Source organism: Ailuropoda melanoleuca, chromosome 15, assembly GCF_002007445.2.
Source record: "Ailuropoda melanoleuca isolate Jingjing chromosome 15, ASM200744v2, whole genome shotgun sequence".
NCBI classification, from domain to species: domain Eukaryota; kingdom Metazoa; phylum Chordata; class Mammalia; order Carnivora; family Ursidae; genus Ailuropoda; species Ailuropoda melanoleuca.
This window is the reverse complement of record NC_048232.1, coordinates 44549557-44570063: the sequence shown is the minus strand read 5'-3', so window position 1 is coordinate 44570063 and position 20507 is coordinate 44549557. Positions and strand designations below refer to the sequence as shown.

Below are 20507 nucleotides of genomic sequence, written 5' to 3'. Positions count from 1 at the left end.
GGTTCACGGGGTGTTATACGCAAATAATGAATCATGGAACGTTGCATCAAAAACTGGAGATGTACTGTATGGTGACTAATATAACAAAATAAAAATTATTTAAAAAATTATACTTTTAAGATATGCTTTGGGCACTATGAAGATCATACGCTCTTTGCCCTTCCAAAGGGTCTTGGCAGGAGAAATCTTTATGTATGACATTCCTGTAATATAAGGTAACAGAGAGCACTGTCAGGGAGCTTCGAAGAGGAGAAATCCCAGGGGAGGGAGAAGACAGGCACCAAGGAAGGCTTCACAGAAGGGGACCTGGCTGATCAGGACTCTGAAGGGAGTGAGCGGTCAGGACGAAAAGCGTGCTTTATATGTTAACGGCTTTTATTCTTTTAATCCTAACATTTCTAAGTATTCTTACTCCCAATTTTAGATGAACAAACCAGAACCTAAAGAGGAAACCTTCCCCAGATGTTCTAGTCCACATTTAATGTCAACTTACTTCCTACTGGCCATCTCTACGAGGGATTACCAACATGCCTCGCCTTATACATTATTGTTAGATAGCTTGCGTGTGCATGCAGACACGCATGTGTGTGTGCACTCACACATACACATTCCTTATGTCTAATACAAATATAAACTACTTGAGGCAAGAACCTTCATTTTATGCATTTTTAATATCCCCCCATTGTATGCTCACGTAGTAACCATGAAAATATTTATGGTAATGTATTAGTGCTAAACTAATTCTGCATAATTGTGCTATTTTTATTTTGTGCTAAAGGTTTTATGACAGCAGATGAAAGAAAATTGTTTGACCATCTCAAATCTCCTCATCTGAAATACTGGGTTCCATTCATCTGGTTTGGAAATCTTGCAGCTAAAGCCCGAAAGGAAGGTAGAATCAGAGACAGTGTTGATCTGCAATCATTGATGACTGTAAGTACATCACAAACCATCAGTATAAGATGCGAATCAGAGACCAACAGGGATTTGGATATAACAGGTCAGACCAGGACGAGTCTGCTTTGTTCTGGTTCCAAAGGAACCAGAAAGACTGGGCTAGTTTCAGAACCCTCAACATGCAGGACAGGAATATACACAGGTTTTAAGTCACATTGATTGGTGGTGGTAGCTTAGAAACTGTATAAACAGAATTAGGCTTTGTAATAGGCTCTGTGCTGCCATGAGTTCTGAATGACCTGGTGCCCACGTGGCATATTTACCATCCCTGGCTCCAGGATATTAGAATAAAATTTGGAGTAAAAATAAACCTGCCCAGTCGGTTCCCCCAAACTGGAATTTCCTGAGGTTAAGCCAACTTTTCAGATATGCCAGGAAACAAAATGATGTTTTCATTAAATGAAATAACCCCAAGTTCATCTGAAAAACAAATTAATGGAAGGGCTAGATAGACATCTATCATGAAAATCTCCTGCCTGAATTAGGCCAAAAGGAATGAATGATATAAAAATAACTCCCAAATTAACACAAACTCTTCTTCCCAGCCTTATATAATAACTTATGCATGATAAAGGAACATTCAATGGATTCGAGTCCTTCCTGCTCCAAACAGAGATATTTTCTATCAATATAAGTGTTGTAAAGTCCTCATTTGGGGGAGGGGGTGCAGGATGTACCTCTTTTTTTCTAAAATCTATAGTAAGCATGTTTTCAAAGAGGGAAACCAACAAAAAAATTCTGCCCTCCACAGAAATTAACCAAATGGATAGAAATGACTTATTTAAATATTAACCCCCACCTTTCCACAACCACTTTGGGCCAATAAACATGTTGGAAATTATGGATTCAACAGAGTAGGGGATGGTTCTATAAAGTCCTGATTTAATATTTTTTAAAATGTCCAACTGTAGTCATCCTTTTTGCATCGTGGAATGATGCTGATTGTCATTTTCAGAATTTTCGTTTTGGAGTCGCCTTCAGAACCAATTACCAGCCTTACAAAGTCAGCCTCATCCTTTTACAAACATATTCATAAAAGCCATGGCCACATTATGAATCTCAGGAAATATTTATTACCACACCCATCATTTTAGTGAACTGTGTTTTATCTGTTTCTGGCTTAGGAAATGAACAGATATCGCTCTTGGTGCAGCCTCTTATTTGGCTATGACTGGGTTGGGATTCCGCTCGTCTACACCCAGGTATCAAACATTTGGCACGTGGTTTTTCCTTGCTCCTTGCCGCGGGTGCCTGGCGCAGGGCTCTCACTCAGGCTTCTCTCCACTGCAGGTTGTCACGCTGGCTGTCTACACCTTCTTCTTTGCCTGCCTGATTGGACGCCAGTTTTTGGATCCCACCAAAGGCTACGCGGGGCATGACTTAGACCTTTACATTCCAATCTTCACTCTCCTCCAGTTCTTCTTCTATGCAGGATGGCTCAAGGTAGCCCACAGTCTCCGTGCTTGAGACCCGCTCTGTAATCCCTGTCATGTTCTACACTCTGCACACCGGTCCTTTATGAGTTGCTCGTTCATGAGCCCTTCAGAGGGAGATTTAATATTTAATTACCCAGAGGTGTTATTACTTTTAAAGCAGGGATTCAAGAGATGTGGTGAGTACCGTATTACAGCAATCTGAAGCGAAGAGATGACAAGAATACTCTTTTATGGCTACTGATTTTTTAAGTCTCTGTGTGCTCCCATCAGGATTATAGTAATGTAATTAAAGAAATAACTGTAACTGCCTTGAAATTTTATGCCACAATAGGCAACTAGGCAGAGTAAAAGGGAGTAGATAAGAAGCCTTGTGTATCAGACTTAAGCATTACTATTGTATTATTATCTTGGTTCAGCTAGACTCCGTAGTTAACTGTCACTCTCTGAAATCCCACTAGCTGTCCCACATTAACTGCATCCCATTTTCAAAACCAGAACTGAGCCTCAGAAAATGATTCATCAGAATCAAAACCAGAAATATCAGGATTTATGACGACATTCATTTTGCCAGGAAATTAAAAACAGGTCAGAGCTGTGAGAAGGACTTGTCCCACCATTAGTGCAGAATTGACCCCCACCCCCCACCATGGACGCATGCATTAACACCATAGCCTGAGTCTTCCAGCTCTTCTGTGCACTTCCAAAAGAGAAGTGCACACACACAAAGGCAATGGCTCCATTAAGTTAATTGAAATCTAATGACAGTTTGAAGATGACTTGAATAAAATCGAATTGTCCAATGTTTGGCCTTCCAGCCAGCCACACGCTGCGTGCAGTGAGGCAGCCTTCCCGGCTGTGGCAAAAGTTTCCCCACCAGTGCCTTTATTTTCATTGGTTTGAATCTCAACCAGGAAAAATAAATATGTTGGCATTTCAAGAAGTAAAGGTGTGTCCTTTATAAATGGCAAAAATATTTTCAGCCGGGTGACAGTGATTCTTCATTATTTTTACCCATTTAAGAGAGAGAAAGAGCAAGAGAAACGAATGAATTGCTCTCGTCTCCCATTAGAGAAAAAAGCAGACTCTAGTCTTATAAACAGAAAATCACCAGGCTGGCCCAAATGCTCGATCATTCTAGTCTTTTATTGTTCTGTCCCCTGAGTTGTGCTGAGCTTTTCATTCTTCGCTTGATGTTCATGTGAGGTGTTTGCCCAGCCTGTATGGAACCATGAGCAGTTCCTACCTTCCGAAATGCTCTCTAAAACATTACCATTCTGTTACTTTATAAAATACTTTTAAAGGCAAAATATGAAAACACAATCTTTTTTTTTTTAAGATTTTATTTATTTATTTGACAGAGATAGAGACAGCCAGTGAGAGAGGGAACACAAGTAGGGGGAGTGGGAGAGGAAGAAGCAGGCTCATAGCGGAGGAGCCTAATGTGGGGCTCGATCCCATAGCGCCGGGATCACGCCCTGAGCCGAAGGCAGACGCTTAACGACTGCGCCACCCAGGCACCCTTGAAAACACAATCTTAGCTCCTTTAAGAGATAGACAACCCTAAAAGAAGTGTTTTCCCACCCAATGGATTATATCTCAATTTCTAAGCAGCTGTTTTATCTTGCCCATCCTAACATTTATAAATCTTTTCAAAGTTTAAAAGAACCTATCTTAACCTTATAAACAGTATATTACTCAGTTATTTGCTGGAAATGGAGCTTCTAAGAAAGTAAGATAATCAATTCAGACACTTAAGTATCATTTGGGTAGGTAAACGTAGACTCTATTACTATATAAGGGATTGAGTCCTTAAAAGTGAAATTCTGAATGTAACAAAAATATTTTTAGGGCCTATCCAGTGGCCCATTTAAGGAAAACCCTGGGCAAGAAAAGGTGGATAGCCCCCCGGAAGTTGCAGTAAAGGACTCTGACATGGATATTGCTGTGAGGCTGGCTGATTCTGGGCACAGGCCCTACCCAGTTTTGTCCCTTAGGATAAGAGTTGTGCCTCTCCAAGCCGATGGTTCTCAGCTCCAGCCAGGCACTAAAATCTCCTGGAGCTTCACTCAGTACTGATAGCTCAGCTCAACCTCACACCCCTTAAATCAGAATCTCTGAAGGGGGGACCCAGGCATCAAGTTACTTTAAAGCTCCCCAGGAGCTCCATCCAAGGTTGAGAAGAGGTGCTCTAAGTGGTTAGTGGTTAGACTTAAATCCTAAAAATTAAGTAGGTAGATTTTCTACCAAATAGTCTGAGAACATAGAAACTCAGCTAATCAATGGTGCCTTTATTTTATATACTTGTTTTTCTCATTTACGCCCAATGTAAAATCTTTCTCTCTCTTTCTCTCTCTCTCACACACACATCTAGATAATAAAAATCAAAGGGATTTTTTTTTAAGATTTATTTATTTATTTGAGGGAGAGAGAGAGAGTTCGAGCGGGGGGAGGAGCAGAAGGAAAGGGAAAGAGAATCCCAAGCAGACTTCACACTGAGCACAGAGCCGCATGTGGGGCTCTATCTCACAACCCCAAGATCATGACCTGAGATGGAACCAAGAGTCGATGCTTAACCAACTGAGCTGCCCAGGCGCCCCTCAAAGGGATTATTTAAAAAGGAGAATAAATAGGTGAGTCATATTTGTCATATAAATCTCTCATCAAGGCTCTTCAATTCTGAAACATAAGATCATTTCATATTGATCAACTATTAGAAAATATGTGAAAAAAATGCGATAAGGAGCTACCTAAACTTTTCCCAGGGGGAAAGCTGACATACCAGGTAACAGCCAATCCTTTAGAGTAAAACAAAATGAGACAAATTTCAGCTTTATGGCTCACTAGCTCTCTGACTCATTCATTTAGCTGTTATGTCCAATAATTGTGAAAACTCCTTGTTATTTTAATTGTGCTTTAAGTCTTTCTTGGCTGTTTTCTTCCCATGCTTACATTTTGTCTTATCACCTGGGCTACGTAAATTCCTTAAGATCACAGGCTACGTAGCCCTGCAGGTGCCCAGCACAGTGCCTGGAGTCTTGTCAGTGCTCCTTCCTGGCTTGATTTGTACCTGAACATCAATTATTTGGCTTCTAAATTGTACACAGCTTCTCCTGGGGAGGGCCTGCACCTTCCCCAGCTGAACAGGCAGATCCACTGGAGAGCAAACCCATGCAGGTGCCTCATTCGTGGTCTGAGAGTGGAGTGTCACTTGTGGATAAATACTGGTGTCTGTGGAACGACCCACTCCCCTCTGGGCTTCATATTATGAAGGTGGCAAAGGGCATCAGCTTCATCACTGTCAGCCGTCTTAGTTCTTAATCTTCACAAACATCATAATGGACTTACTCTTACGTTCTCAACTGCAGGTAGCTGAGCAGCTTATCAACCCATTTGGAGAAGATGATGATGATTTTGAAACCAACTGGTGCATTGACAGAAATCTGCAGGTTAGAGGAGCTTCTCTTTCCTGTACAAATATTAGTAATTTATCACTTGTGATGTTTCAAATCCGAACAGACTCTGAATGCAGGCCCCTGAACTTCAGAACTTTAGCCACAGACGAAAGAGGTTTGGCTTTTCAGTATGTTGTCTCACGTCCTTCCAGAACCTCACAGGTCCTGGGTCTCCATTGCTGGGAAGTTTAGTCCCTTTTAAGTAGAATTTCAAGCCAATTTTCTTTGTAAGTTTCTTTATTAGCTTCCCACAGCCTCTTCCATCTTACTGCAGAGTAATATTTTCATCCATTCTTTCATCTGTTTTCTGTTGCCACCCACGTGAGGTTAGCAAGGAGATAAAATGGCAACCAGACATGATCTGGTGTGAGGTGAGTTCCCAAATTCCTGTGATGTAGGAGCCTGCCGTCAGATTTCCACACAGCTGGATACTGGGCACATGGGCCACACTGACCTGTGTCTCAAATCTGCCTGAACTAAACCAAATGGACCCCAGGACCCTGACCCCAAAGCATTATGCCAGAGAGGTTTTTCATGAAGAACCAGCATGACAGAATTTTCCTCTCTGGCAGGACTCTCCTCAGACCATTCTCTTCCTCACAGGCTGAGAAAAGAATTTCAACTTGTCTACTTGCTTCAGGCTCTTACTCAGCTCCTAAATACGCTCAAATGTTTCACCAGAGATCACTGTTGGTTCACAAACTGGCCTGAACATGAAGGGCCAACAGAGAGAGAAGAAAGGCCACTCCAGATTGGTAGGTGGCAGGTTGACTAAGCAAGGGGACTGACAGACCAGGCTTGGCTTGGGTGGCCACAAGGCAAGTAAATCCCCATGCCCGCCTGCCAGAATCTTCAAAGTTTATATAGAGGCCTTAACTGGGTTCAGCCACGCTTTCAGTCCAGATGGTCTCAACCACACTTTCCTGTCAAGGCTGTGTCCTTGAAATGGCTCCACTGTGGGAACAGTAAGCACAGTGCACATTCCAGTGACAGGGGAGGGGTGGGGGTGAGGGGCCTCTTATTGTCTGGGTTCAGCTCTCAGGTCAACAGAGGTTACATCCTCTCCGTGACCACCTCCAGCAATCACGCTGTCAGTCTATCAGAGAGGAAGCATAATGGTTAGGCCACTCACTCTTTGTAAAAATTGGATTTGCAGAAGATTAATAATTTATTCATGCATCAGTGTGTCAAAGTCAAGAAGAGAGACCATAGCCCCAAGTGGTATAAACTTGCTGATATACTTTTCCAAACAAACAAACAAAAAAATAGGGTCCATAAGAAATGACATCAAGTATGTTTATGGCATCCACTGAATGGGATATTGAGAATCTTCAACTTCCTGTAACATCTGGAACTATGAGTTTGCTCTCAGGATAGCCATTAGACAACATGGTAACTTTGAACAAAGAAGAAAAAGGTGTCTCTCCTGCCTCCAGGTAAAATGTAGCTAGCTCCATTCTGGGCATGTGGCTTGATAAACCAAGTCTGGGCAGTTTTATAGCCCTACTTAACCCCCATTGCCAAGGGCTCTTGTGCAGTAAACAACATGTACAACTGTGTGGCAGCCCTGGTTACAACAAATACGAGCAATAGACATTTGTCTATTTACTCTTTCAGACTGTTCTATCCTCCTGAAAATCCCATCCACCAACTGGAACTTACTCTCTTTCTTTATACAACTCCCATCCAAATTACTCTAACAATAAAACAATGATTTTAGGTCTCTCTTTTAGCCGTGGATGAAATGCACATGAGCTTACCTAAGATGAAGAAGGACATTTACTGGGATGATTCTGCTGCTCGACCACCTTATACACTGGCAGCTGCTGACTACTGCATACCCTCATTTCTGGGGTCAACAGTCGAAATGGGGTAAGTTCATTTTTTAAAATCATCAATATTTGGAAAATAACTAGGGCACTGTTCTGATATTTTTATGCCCTGATCTTGAATTTACTTTCATGACAACTCTCAATTATTAATATCTTAGGAGGGTAGCCTGTTCAAATTATCAGATATAATTAATATGCCCAAGAAAATTTTAGAGTAAAGGGAATTTATTTATTCGACAGAGATAGAGACAGCCAGGGAGAGAGAGAACACAAGCAGGGAGAGTGGGAGAGGAAGAAGCAGGGCTCATAGCGCAAGAGCCTGATGTGGCTCGATCCCGTAACGCCGGGATCACGCCCTGAGCTGAAGGCAGACGCTTAACCGCTGTGCCACCCAGGCGCCCCAAGAGTAAAGAGACTTTAGTTTCTGGTTTAAATGTGGTGCGTGTGTACACACCTGAGCGTGTATTTGGGAGTAATTTGCACTTTACCTTGTTTTTATACCCCAGAAAACTTTTCCAATTGTTATGAAACTATCCTCTTTTTTCCCTTCCAATTTGAAAAGTAGTTTAATTATTCAATTATACAGTCATTTAATTGACTGTCATAATTAAATGGATTTGTAACAAGTACTAATTAAGCATATACATGCGCAGGCACTGTGTTAGACTACGTGGAGACAACCAAATCTTAAGAGAATGAGATAAGTTTTATCAAAAGTTTTCTCTATGATTTTGATTCAACTATGTTTAGTAGACAAGTCAGTCTCTGTTCTGCGGTTTTAACATAACAATCTGTCCCTGTGTACTTAGCTTTAAATAAATGGACTGAGACCTGAAGTAAATCATGCACAGCTTTTGAATAATTTTATTAAATCTGATAATGTATTTGATTTTGGAGAAATGTGTGAATGTGGGGGAAGTTTAAGTATACTTGCTGAAAGCAGATGCCACAGTTTCCAAGTAACTTAAAGAGAAGTCTGTGGGCAAATTTAGAAAAATAAGAAGAACCCCTCTAAAAAATTGTAGAAAAGGCAAAAACTTCTGCAGGATTTTTCTTATAACCTTTGGCAAAACTGTGTTTGCTATTCTTTGAGGCTCTCAGCTCTCAGCAGATTTGTGAGGCGAGTTCATGTCCTGTTGTAGCCACCTGGGCCCTTCTTTCCTCTCCCCCACAGTGTTCAGCATCCCTCTTTCCCTACCATCAGGCTATCTAGCTTCAACCCTATTCCCACAAGGCTTTACCCTTGGCCAAACGTCTCTTCATCCTGACAAATAATGGTTGGTGGCATTCCTCCTCCAAAGGAGCCTCTGAGGCTGAAAGCCTTTCAAGATCCAAAGGAAAAGATGACAAAGTCGAATTTCAGGAGTTGTGGCAAATAAGGAGATGATTTACAAGCTGGGAGATTTGCCTTGTTGTCCTCAAAGCACACATTAGAGAAGGTTGCATGTTCCAGGGTAGGCTTGCCTCTGCTTCTAGAAGGCCTGCTGAGCCCCGACTCTCCTGGCCAGGGCTTCCTCCAGCCTGGGGCGCTCATCCCTTCCCAGCTGGTTGCTCGGGATCCACGAATAGTCATTCACTGTTGTTCACGCTTCTCAGCATTTTGTCATTCATTCTGCAGGGGCAATTTCATGGCTTTTGAAAACCTTCTCAATTTTGAAAAGTAACATGTTTTTCTGTGAGTTTGTTTTTGGAAAACTCAGTAGGCTTTAACCTTTCCCTTCATTCCCATCACTGATTAATACAAAGTGTCTGAAGATCAAATTTGTAGAGAAGAGAAACCAGCACATTTGATAGGGCCAGGGAATCATTGTGGTGATGCTATTTAAACTGTTAGCATCGTTGGGCTCCATTCGCCAACCCTCTCGTGCCTAGAGTAACACTGCCCAATAGAAACATGATGCAAGCCACATATGTAATCCTAAGTGTTTTGGTAGCTAGATAAAAAATGTCAAAATAGACAGGTAAAACTGATTATAACTAACTCGATATTTTATCTCAGGCAAATACCCCGTGCTGTTGTTCCTTTAGTTATTTTTGCAGGATGGTTAAAATAATATTTTTTTGGTCTTAAGATTTTTATCTTGATCTGCATATTCATCCTAATCATCACAATTTTACATTCTCATGGAAGTGTCCATGTTCTTTCGAAAGTATTAAGGAAAAAAAAAGTATTTCTCCTATTTCTAAATATAGAAACTCAGAATTAGGGATTTACAAGACCTCAAAGAAAATATGTACCCCAAACAATTATTGAGAAGATCAAATGAGATTGTAAACATAAAAACAGTCTAGATATAATCATAGAGCATTGACAGTATCGACTTGTGTAAATCTCTCACTTGTGGATGTCAAAGTGAGGTATAGAAAGATTAAACAAGTCTAAGCTATTATATGTATTAAGCTAGTTCTGGGAAATTAAGGACAGAAAATAAAATGCTTCAGAGAAAACTAGGAGATATGATGTTTAAGTATGCAGCAAGGTTTTTAGCTGTCAAAGAGAATTCCTGTAATTAAGATGGGCTGTTCGCTAGCATGATGGGAACAGGCACAAGCAAAGGCCAGAGTCTGTCAGGGGAGGCATTTAACTGGACTCCTCTAGAACCAATTGATCAAAGAAAAATTAGGCAAAAGCTCACTTGATCTTAATTTTCTGTATGAATGAGGACCATTCAAGGGGAGCCTCACAACCAGGAAAAGTTGCTACAAGAATGCAGGCTTTTGGAGAATTCGAAGAACTGCCCTTTTGATCCATCACTGCTGATTCCTTCCAGGACTGTATTAAGACAAGTTGTTTCTGGTTGCCTGTGATGGAAAACCAACTCCAGCTAACATAAGCAAAAAGGTGTTTCTTGGGTCACATCTAGAGACTAGCCTCACTTTGAGTGTAGCTGGCTCCAGAGGCTCAAAGAATGTCACCAGGACTCACTACTGCCCTGTCTTTCTGTTCCCACTTTTCTCTCCACTGGCTCAGGTTTCAGGCAGGCTCTCCCCTCCTGACGGCAAAATGGCAAGATGGCAGCCAGAAGCTTTAGGCCTATGACCTATCTTCTGAGCAAATCCTACGGAAGGAGTATCTCTCTTCTCCAACTCTTACAACTAAAGTACCAAATTAATTGGCTGGGCTTGGCTAACATGCCCATTCTGGAACCAATTACTATCAACAAGAAGACATGATGTTTTAATGAGCCAAGGCTTGTTCATGTGCCCATCTTTCGACCAAGGGGTGTGGTCAGCCCCAACCAACCATACGGACCACCTAACGTCTTAAGAAAATTAGGGTGGTATTACCAGGAAAGGGTGAATTGTTTGCTAGGCTGACAAAAGCAATAGGTGTCCTCTGAAATCACAAAAGATAATTCCCTAAGCATTGTATTGTTCACTCACCAAATACAAGGTCAGTATCAATAGAGCCATCTGACTGAGGCTTAGGGAAAAGGGAAGGTAAAAGTAAGGATTATTGTAGCACAGATGATTTTATTGATGACCACTGAGCTAATGAGCCCTTTGCATTAGAATAAGGACCAGGTGTCAAAATAGTATGGATGCAAACATTTCAGACAAGTGTTTGCTGCTTGATGTGCATATAAAATCCTTTCCTGGATGAGTACGTTTTTTATTTTCTTATTCTATTGAGGACACATGTTCCCAGTTTCCTTATCTTTTTCATATCAATGCTTCAAGCTTATGATCACAATTCCCATGACCCAGAAATTCTAAAAATCAAGGCGATGCCCTTCAATAACTGAGCAAAAGTACTATCCAGGGGCAACCTGAGAAATTACTCTGTTTCATATTTCATTCACACTAGGCACACTGCTCATTTCCACATAAAACGGAAATTCCTTAGAGACAATTCCTCTCTTCTCTATATTCAGGAACATGTTCAAAATATTGCCCTATTTTCTACACATTTACCAAATGTACATTAGTGAAATAAAGTAAGTTTTCCCCCCATTTTTTATCTTAAGTACAAATTTAAAATATCATGTTTTTCCTTGTATCTTCACATATGCAATGAACTCATCCAATTATTCCAGGCAAAATATGCTTTCAGGGCCTGGTATGTGGTAGCTTCTATACCAAATGCTAGGCAGAGGCAAAAAACCAAAACCAAAACAAAATAAATACCTCTTAAGCTCACAGACATAATGAAGAGACAGTTTATAATACAATGTGGTAAACACAACAATAGAGGAATGCTCACCCAGCCCAGTGAATCAGACAAAGCCCCTTAAGATGAGGAGTCTAATGTGCATCTTTAGGAATAAATTAGGAGCTAGCACAGATAGGAATGAGGGGATTCAGCACAGGGTAAACTCCAAGCCAATATAAGCAAAAGCAGCAAGAAATGATAGTGTACTTCAAGTAATGGGTTTTTTTTGTTTTTAATTTCAGCTTTATTGAAGTATAGTTGACATATAAAATTATAAGATATTTAAAGTATACATGGCAGTGATCTGCTGTTTTAATTAAAGCATCTTGTCATTGTCTTTGCTATGGCGACACTGTTAACCAAGACGAAGAGAACATACGCAAGCAGCCATATGAACGGCTGTCCATCAGACACACGAAAAGAAAACACGGCCCAAGCCCTGAAATGCAAAAGGCTCTTCTTTGAGCACTACTAAACACTTATGTCTAATAAACCAAGCTTTACCACTAGAATGCTTAAACTCATGCCAGCATTGCTGAAAATAAACTTCTTTTTAAAACAGACAAAAAATAAGATCCAGGCCTAGCCTACCACAGCTAGCCAGAGGTAGGATGCTTTTCACCTTATACCACCATGAGTCTCTCCAAAATCCTTATTCTTTTTTAAATAGCTGGGATTGTCCATTAGTGCAAATTTATAAGTCTCTGAGGAATGGAACACAGGGAAATGAAAAGACCCAAAGTCTCCTAACTCCCTTGAATCCTGTCTTGAAAATCAAAACCACCAAGAATCCCTTAAAGGCGCTGGAAAAACCCTGATGAAATATCTATCCATAACAGCTGAAGGATTCCAAATGCTGGAGAAGAGGGGCTGTAGCTGCTTACAAAATGGGTCACTCAAGTGTGTACACGTGGGACTGTGCTCGCTCTCACTGTCCTGCTGATGTAGACGGGTGCTCTCAGCCTGGGAACCTTGAACCTCTGGCTGCAGCGCCATTTAAAGAACACTGCTTTACTGGGCTTTCAGCCAGGATTCAAATATGTCACCACTTCCTCACGTTTAGAGCGAGAATGGGTCTATGAAGTCAGTTTAGGACATTAGAAAAGAAGAGAAATATACAAATGTTTGTAAGAGTTCCTTCTAGTTCGGAGCTGAGGGATTTATTTAAGATTTATTTGGTAGTGTTAAACTGTAACCACTTACCCGGAAAGAATGACTTTTACTTATCTATCTTTATTCCAAAGGTTCTAAGAATATGTAGAGATAATACAACTCCTTTTTTGCAATTATACATATATACTTAACGTGCACAAAGCGTTAGGGTTGCACAGTACAGTCAGAAGTATTTTTAGTGATACTAGCTGAAATATACCAAAATATGCATTTAACGAGCAAATAGTTTATTAAATTATGGCTAAATATACTTCTAGATGGATGTTTTAGTCAGTAATCCTTTCTTAGCTAACTATATTCAAATATTTTAGCTTTACAAAAAAAATAGTCTGATATATACTATTGCATGCTTGGTTATAAACTACCAAAAATATCTCAATTTCTGAATCACTAACTTCAACAAAAATGTATTCTTGGAACATTGATTTTCACTTAATGACCAGAAAGGAAGGAGAGATGGAACCTCCCAAGGAGATGGCATTAAGTTTGTAATTTTAGAACTGTCTCAGGGATTCTTTCATATGCCGACATGGGTTTACCCAAGGCACTCAGTTTTCACCTTCTAAAAGATATAAGAGGTATAGATGACTTAATTTCCTTTTCTAGCAAAACTCTCATAGAATACAACAGTGTGGAAATGTGGGGGGCTGTAAGTAAACCCCCACTTTGGACCACAATTTATTTTTGAGTCAGTCAGCAGAGGCCAAGTGAGCATAACCAGAGTGGTAGCATGAGGCTAGCTATGCCTGTTTTTTACCAGATGTGCCATAGTCCTTGGTCCAAACTAGCAGAGAGGCAAGAGAGAGGTAGCTGGAGGGTCACCAGCTCTGTGTGCACCTCTCTGGGCTAAGCAAACCTACGATGCTCCACTTCTGGAAACTGTCCCCTAGCAAGGGAGTTGGGAGGAGCGCTGGGTGGATACAACTTTCTGTCCGCTGGGTTTTCCTCGCAGTGCTTGGGCCGGGTTTTCCTCGCAGTGCTTGGCCCCACAGCTCCCAGCTCAGTATGAGGGTTACCTTTCCCATCTCATAAATCCTGGGCTACTGCTTTGACAAGATTCTGCAGTGCAGAAGGTTATAAATAACAGCCTTCGCCTCCAATGGGTTTGAAGAGTGCATTTTGCCTTGCCATGAATAAATGCTCCTCCACACGTGCTCCTGCTGCCCTGATAGATTTTCAGGCAAATTATCAGCTCCCTCAGAGGCAGCTGCCTGACTTTGAGTAACACCAGCAATTAGAAAACAATAAATCTGATGTGAGAAGTAGAACTCATCCTATTAAATATCAATTTCCTAAATTCCTCATTAAAATTCTGCTAAATTGACCTAAATTCATTGAATTTAAGTTGTCAAAATACCATTTTAAATGTGGCACAACAAGAAAAAAAAAACGGCAACCATGTGAGGTGACAATGTTGGCTAAGCTTATTGTGGCAAACATTCCACGATACACATGTATATCAAATCATCACATCGTACACATTAAACTTCAGAATGTTCTGTGTCAGTTATATATCAATAAACCTGGAGGGATGATTAAAAAAAAAAAAGTGGCGCAGAGAAAAAAAGGCAAGCATCATCCACTTTTACCCTTCAGCCTTTTGAAGCTCTATGTTTACCTATCATTACATGAGAAAGGGGTTGCTTTGTAAAAACCTTGTTCCAAAAAAAAATGCATTAAATCTCTCAAGTCATCAGGACTGTTTCAGTCTTGCCATATCAGACACAACCCAAGAATTCTGAAAGTCGCCGCCGTCTCCAGCAGTCCTGTCCCCTGCCTCTTATTATGGTAACAGGAGGTGACAAGTGTTCTTCGGCGCTCTGACCAGCTCAAGCAGCTTCTTGAGAGCCCTTAATTAAATCACTGCTGCTCATGCCCTCAGATATGTGTCACTGGCAAGGGAGACTGTGGGGCTGATGGTGCTGTCGGTGCGCAACAGATATTTTGAAAATGTGGTTTGTTGGTCTTTTTTAACAGCTGAGATTGAAATAAGAACACATCCAATCCTGGTGCCAGTGACCTGTAGAAATAATGCATGCTCTCCCGCCTAGGCTCAGCTAGCACCAACTAGCCTGACTGGCTTAACGTAACCTATTCTTGGTGCCCCACCTCCCCTTCTCTGTCCCTTCAAAAAGAGCCCTACAGTTGGCATAACCTTCCTTATTCTCAATTCTTCTGTACTGATGATTTGCACTGTGCAATCCATGTTTACTACAGGATTTGGCCATGTCTGCAAGTGGTATGAAAACCACCTGATAAGCCCCATCGTCCTTCTCCAGAAGAATGCAGTTTCTCCCATCCCCATGCTTCCTCTCCCTCCATTCAGTGCCCTCGTCCATGAAATGACTGCTAGAGTTTTCCCTTCTAAGGTGTTCATTGTCAGTTGGCAGCTCCAAGATGTAGTGACACTTTTAAAATATACTCTTGGGGGAGAAAAGGGAGTAACCTTCGGGCAGACGCTACCCTTCAACCAGGTGCGAGAAGTCAACGATGACTTGGAAGTCACCTCTGAAAGCCTGCCAGTCACTGACAGAGTCCTTTTCATATCATCTACTCCTCAAAGCTTTTCCACATCTATTACTCCTTTTGAACTCCCAAACAGCCTGTGAGGCAGGTAGAGTACTGTTGTCCTCGTATATCGAGTATGATACTGAGTCACAGAAAGGTTCAGTCGCTCTCCTAAGGCCACACAGCTGGTTAGAGTCAGCCCAGGCAACAGAAATCCTGGCTTTGCAAGCTCCCAAAATAAATCATTTTCCTCACCACAGAGGCAATTCTCAAATTCCATCTTCGGGACACTAATGGCTGCATGGCACTTTCCATGAATGTCCTCCTAGCTCTAATTACCTGCCTATCTAAGTCCAAGCGAATTCCAGAACGTAAGACCTTTTTCAACTGACCTTCTCTAATGTAAAGCAATATAATGTTTCTGCTATCATTGTTTTGAGGCATTTTAAGTGGTGCTATATTTGGGCCTCAGGATTGTACTAACCCTTCACTAAAGGTACACTTTAAAAACCAAATAAGGAGGAGAAGAAAGTCTAAAAGGACCTAAAAGGTACATCCAAACCTCCCAACTGGGAAATGAAAAACCTTTAATGTTTTCTATTCTGTGTACTCTAAGTTTTAACCCATTTTGTTCTTAGACCATGATTTCTGCCATCATGTTGGGAACCATGACTTTGGGAGAAAGGAGATGGGGACCTCGTGCTGGCAGTGAAACGTTCGCTCACGGAAACATTTGGATGAAAGGTCATTAGGTTCATCATGTAGGGGAGTCTCACTACTGCTCTTTGATAGCATAAACACCCAGAGGGCCTCCTTCACCACATCAGTCCCCCAAATCACAGGCCACTGAGTGTTCTTCCAAAGACCCACTAATGGGTCCTTCTAACTAACAGTATGGAAAGTTCCCATGTATGTTTCTCATCCAAAGCATTTCTAGATGACAACATTCATCAATGTTGCTTTCCATGTAGCTTTTCCAGCTTGCACACTACTACAAAACAGCACACGATCTAGTTATGCTCTCCATTCGCGGAGTCCAGAGCTGCCCACTGCTTCTGCGGTAAAGTCCAAATCCCTTCACCTAGTATGTGAGACTCCTCAACACAATCCAAGGCTGTCTTTTCAGCTGTATGCCTGACACTCTTTTGTGCTTGATACAACACAAGTATCTCCCATTCCTTACAAACACCCTAGAGCTTCCCCTGTGTTATTTGCTCAAGTCACTTCTTCCACTTGGAATACTCTGTCTCTTCTCTGCCCATTCGATTCCTACTAGATGTCAAATGTCAGCTCGAAAACTTACTTGGCCCCAAATGTAGCTATTTATATACAAACCTACTCCCTTCTTTTAAATGATGGGATACAGTACTTATACAGCCGATTCATTCATAGCCTGTGCTCAATAGATTGAGTTGGGTAAGTGAATAAATCTCATGTGTCCACACCACAGTCTCCTGAGGCAGGAAGGTACAGTGGGGTCTCGTTGGCAGCCCTGCCTGGTGTCCGTTGGTGAATCAGTATTGATTGAGCAAGAGCACTGCCCTTTGTGAAGTTTGTTCTTCGCGACTGGTTTGTTTTTCTCTAATTTGTGACATAGGGCTTATTCTTCTTGCCCCCGCCGAATATACACATCCATCACAACAGTGCATAGTTAGAAAATTGCATCCTTAGGATTTACAAAGTTTTGAAGTGCTGATAGTACAACCATGTTTCCTGGAAGATGTTATCGTGCTTTCAGGGTTGTGTGGTTTAGAAGTAGTCAAGGAAGACAAATCCCAAATAAAAAGTCAAGATCCCAAATGGAGGACAGAGGCTCACCCTATAAAGGGGGATCGCCAGTTCCACCTGAGATTCACAGCATGGCGATCTGAGCGAATGACCGCACTGTCACTCCTCCAGCACCCTCTGTAACCAAGTGCAGTCCTGAAGTGTGACTGCAGATCTGACCTCATGAAATCCACCAAGCAGGGCGGCCAAGGCTGCGGAGGCATGAGTCTGCGTTTCTCAAGTCCGCGTAACAGAATCAGACTATGCACAGCCAGGGGTGCTGGCCAGAGGCTATCTGGTAGCCAAGGGCCCTGCTGGAGCTTTAGAATAACAGCACGAGGTTGTAATCGGACACCATCCAGGGACATTTACCCAGTTAATCATCTCGATCAGCCATCTTTTATTCATAAACACGGAGGAACGACATTTTTGCTGCTCACTTTGCCCTTTCAGTTTACATCAATATCGTGCTGTTCCAGCTTTCCTCTTTGGGTCACAGAAAGTGCACCTGGCACTGTGTAGGCATCTTGTCCCACGGATGTCCACACGAATCCTGGACCTGGGCGGACTGGGCATGGTGGCTCCCAGAGCCCGTGTGAGCATTTGCAGTTTAAGGGTGAGGTTTAAGTAGCTCTTCTTCGAACCTCAGTAAGACCATACACGCACCATGTACTCTGAGGCCAGACTAGGCCTTACTACCCCAGAGACCTCACTGTCATCCCAATTACCCACTTTATTTCCGCCTTGAAGGAGATGATTCAAAAGGGTAGGGTTATTTATTTTATGTCTCAAATGTTGAAAATTCAACATTATCAAATCAGTCAAGCTTCAGCACTGAGGAGCCCAGCCACATTTCGAGGCCACAAGCCACCCCTCCTTGATGGATGTGCTCTTTCCACAGAGTTCATATTTCTCCTTCCTTAACCCTAGGTGAGCAGACCAGGGATGGTAATAAATTACCTGTGGGCAAGGACTGTCTTACTCATTAATCTGCACCTCCTCCCACCCCCAGCTCTGCTTTATCACCTGACACCCATGTAGCAGACTTTATACAAAAGAAATTAAGAACAAAGGCTTTGGACTCAGATTTCTGAGTTCTAACCCCACTGGCTACACAGCCTTCAGGAATCTCTCTGGGCCTCAGTTTCTTCATCTGTAAAGTGAGAATCATAACAGTACCAGTTCACACAATGAATGTGATAATTAAGTGAATTAATGCATGGGAGGTTCTTAAATGTGAATGTCAATTGTGTTTTGCATGGTCTTGAATTTATCTGTGCTCCATGTTTTGGGGCGTTTTATGGATCCTTAGTTCATGGCCTTAGTCCACCTGTAATAAGGGGGAAGGAACACACATTGTATCTTTTTTTTTTTTAACGTCCAAATCTCTAGATTAGTGATTTTCAAAGTGTGGTTTGGGAACCGCTGGGAATCCCCAAAAACCAAGACACCAAGACCCAAGTCCTTAAGGTCAAAACTATTTTTGTAACAACACTAAAATGTTATTTATCTTTTTCAGTCTCATTCTTTCCTGAGTGTACAGTGGAATTTTCCAGAGGCTCCATGCTCTGTGATGATGTCATCACTTAACATTTAATGGAATGTGTGCTTGCACATTCTTGTATGTGTGGGTTTTCTTTTTTTATATTCCTCGGTTATTTCTAATACAGTAAATAGCAATAGCTATAATCCACATAAACAAATATCTTCAGGGTATTCAGTAATTTTTAAGAGTTTAAAAAGGTTCTGTGACCGAAAGTTCCAAGAACCTCTGCTAGACTATCTCAAGTTAAAATCCCCTCCATTTCAAAATCTGGAATGTGAAAATACCAAACTCTGTCCTTAACTCTGAAATGCTACCCAGACAGTCGGGGCCTCGAAGCTGCGCTGCCTGCATTGTGTCATTATGTGTTTCAGATTGTCCGGGTCCGACTTCCCTGGTGAGGAGTGGCTGTGGGGTTATGAGAAGCATGGCCACCGCCGTTCCGTGATTAGGAGAGTCAAGAGGTTCCTGAGTGCCCACGAGCACCCCTCCAGCCCCCGGAGGAGAAGCTACGGCAGGCAGGCCAGCGACAGCTCCATGTTCCTTCCCCCAAGCGGTGATGTCAGCCCAGCCAGGGATCTGCTGGATGTGCCCTCGAGAAGCCCCCACCGTGCCTCAGCCACCCAGAAGCAACCCTGCTCCCCAGAGGGGAGCAGTAAGCTGTACTCCAGCCTGGGAGAGCTGTCCACCATCAGGGAGACCAGCCGGACGAGCACTTTGCAGAGCCTGAGTCCACAGTCCAGTGTGAGGGTCTCCCCCACCAAATTGCCGCAGGTCCCCGAGGTACTGATCACAGCGGCCGAGGCACCAGTGCCCGTGTCAGATGGCTCCAGTGCCTCCATCCAGAGCACAGAGTTTACTGGGGTAGAGCCAAGCAGGACTGGACAGCAAGAGGTCCCCGTGGGATTGACTCCATTCCCCTCAGAGAAAGGGACACCTCCTAGGGACCCCAGTCCCCAGACTAGTTCGGCCAAAGATGAAAGAAACATCCTCCCATTTGCCTCTGGGGAAGACCCTAATGATGACAAGTTGCTGAAAAGGTGGAGCCTCCCGGGGTTCCTGGAGTCCAACCACCCCTCCCCGGCAGGCCTGAGTCCACATCCCATGAGCCCTGAGCCTGTTCTTTTACTTGACACAGAAACATCCTCAGAGACCAGTGGAATCAACATTGTGGCTGGCTCTCGAGCCTCTCCTGATATGCTGTATTTAATGGAAAACCTGGACACCAAGGAAACAGATATCATAGATTTTAACAATGAGCAAGCTGAGGAATCAGCCAAAGGAAGACCAGAAAGGTCAACGACCTGGTTCTAGCTGAGGCTCTTACTTTCCCAAAAGTTCAGCATTAGTTCCAGAACATACCTAGGGACTGGTCAACTTTTTAAAAAGCCACCATACTGTATAAGCTACTTAAAACTGAAGGGCATTATGATCCTGAGTTTCTGAGAACTGAGAAAATCAATACATTCACATCATCCATTACAAGGTGACTTTCATGGAAGTCACACAGACCACAGCGACCTATCTTAACCAAACAAGGAATCTTAATAGTATATATGTGACTTATAATTCAGAGATTATGTTAGATTTGGAAAGGGCTTTGTAGACGATAGTCCCCCCGTTTCGCCTACAGGAGACAAAGGACGCTCTCCTCCCCACTTTTTCTCTTTTCTTTGGCTCCTCAAT

The 20507-nt window shown here is 42.3% G+C and overlaps 1 protein-coding gene across 1 annotated transcript in view; it reads left to right on the top strand.

The window, feature by feature from the left end:
* BEST3 (bestrophin 3) overlaps positions 1–20135 on the top strand; it is a 32715-nt gene extending 12580 nt beyond the window's left edge. Inside the window, exons 4-9 of the mRNA XM_002922186.1 lie at positions 779–933; positions 2082–2159; positions 2248–2400; positions 5759–5839; positions 7566–7717; positions 19196–20135. Coding sequence (XP_002922232.1) covers positions 779–933; positions 2082–2159; positions 2248–2400; positions 5759–5839; positions 7566–7717; positions 19196–20135 — 1559 coding nt within the window. The remainder of the gene's footprint in view (positions 1–778; positions 934–2081; positions 2160–2247; positions 2401–5758; positions 5840–7565; positions 7718–19195) is intronic.
* The last annotated feature ends 372 nt before the right edge of the window (positions 20136–20507 follow it).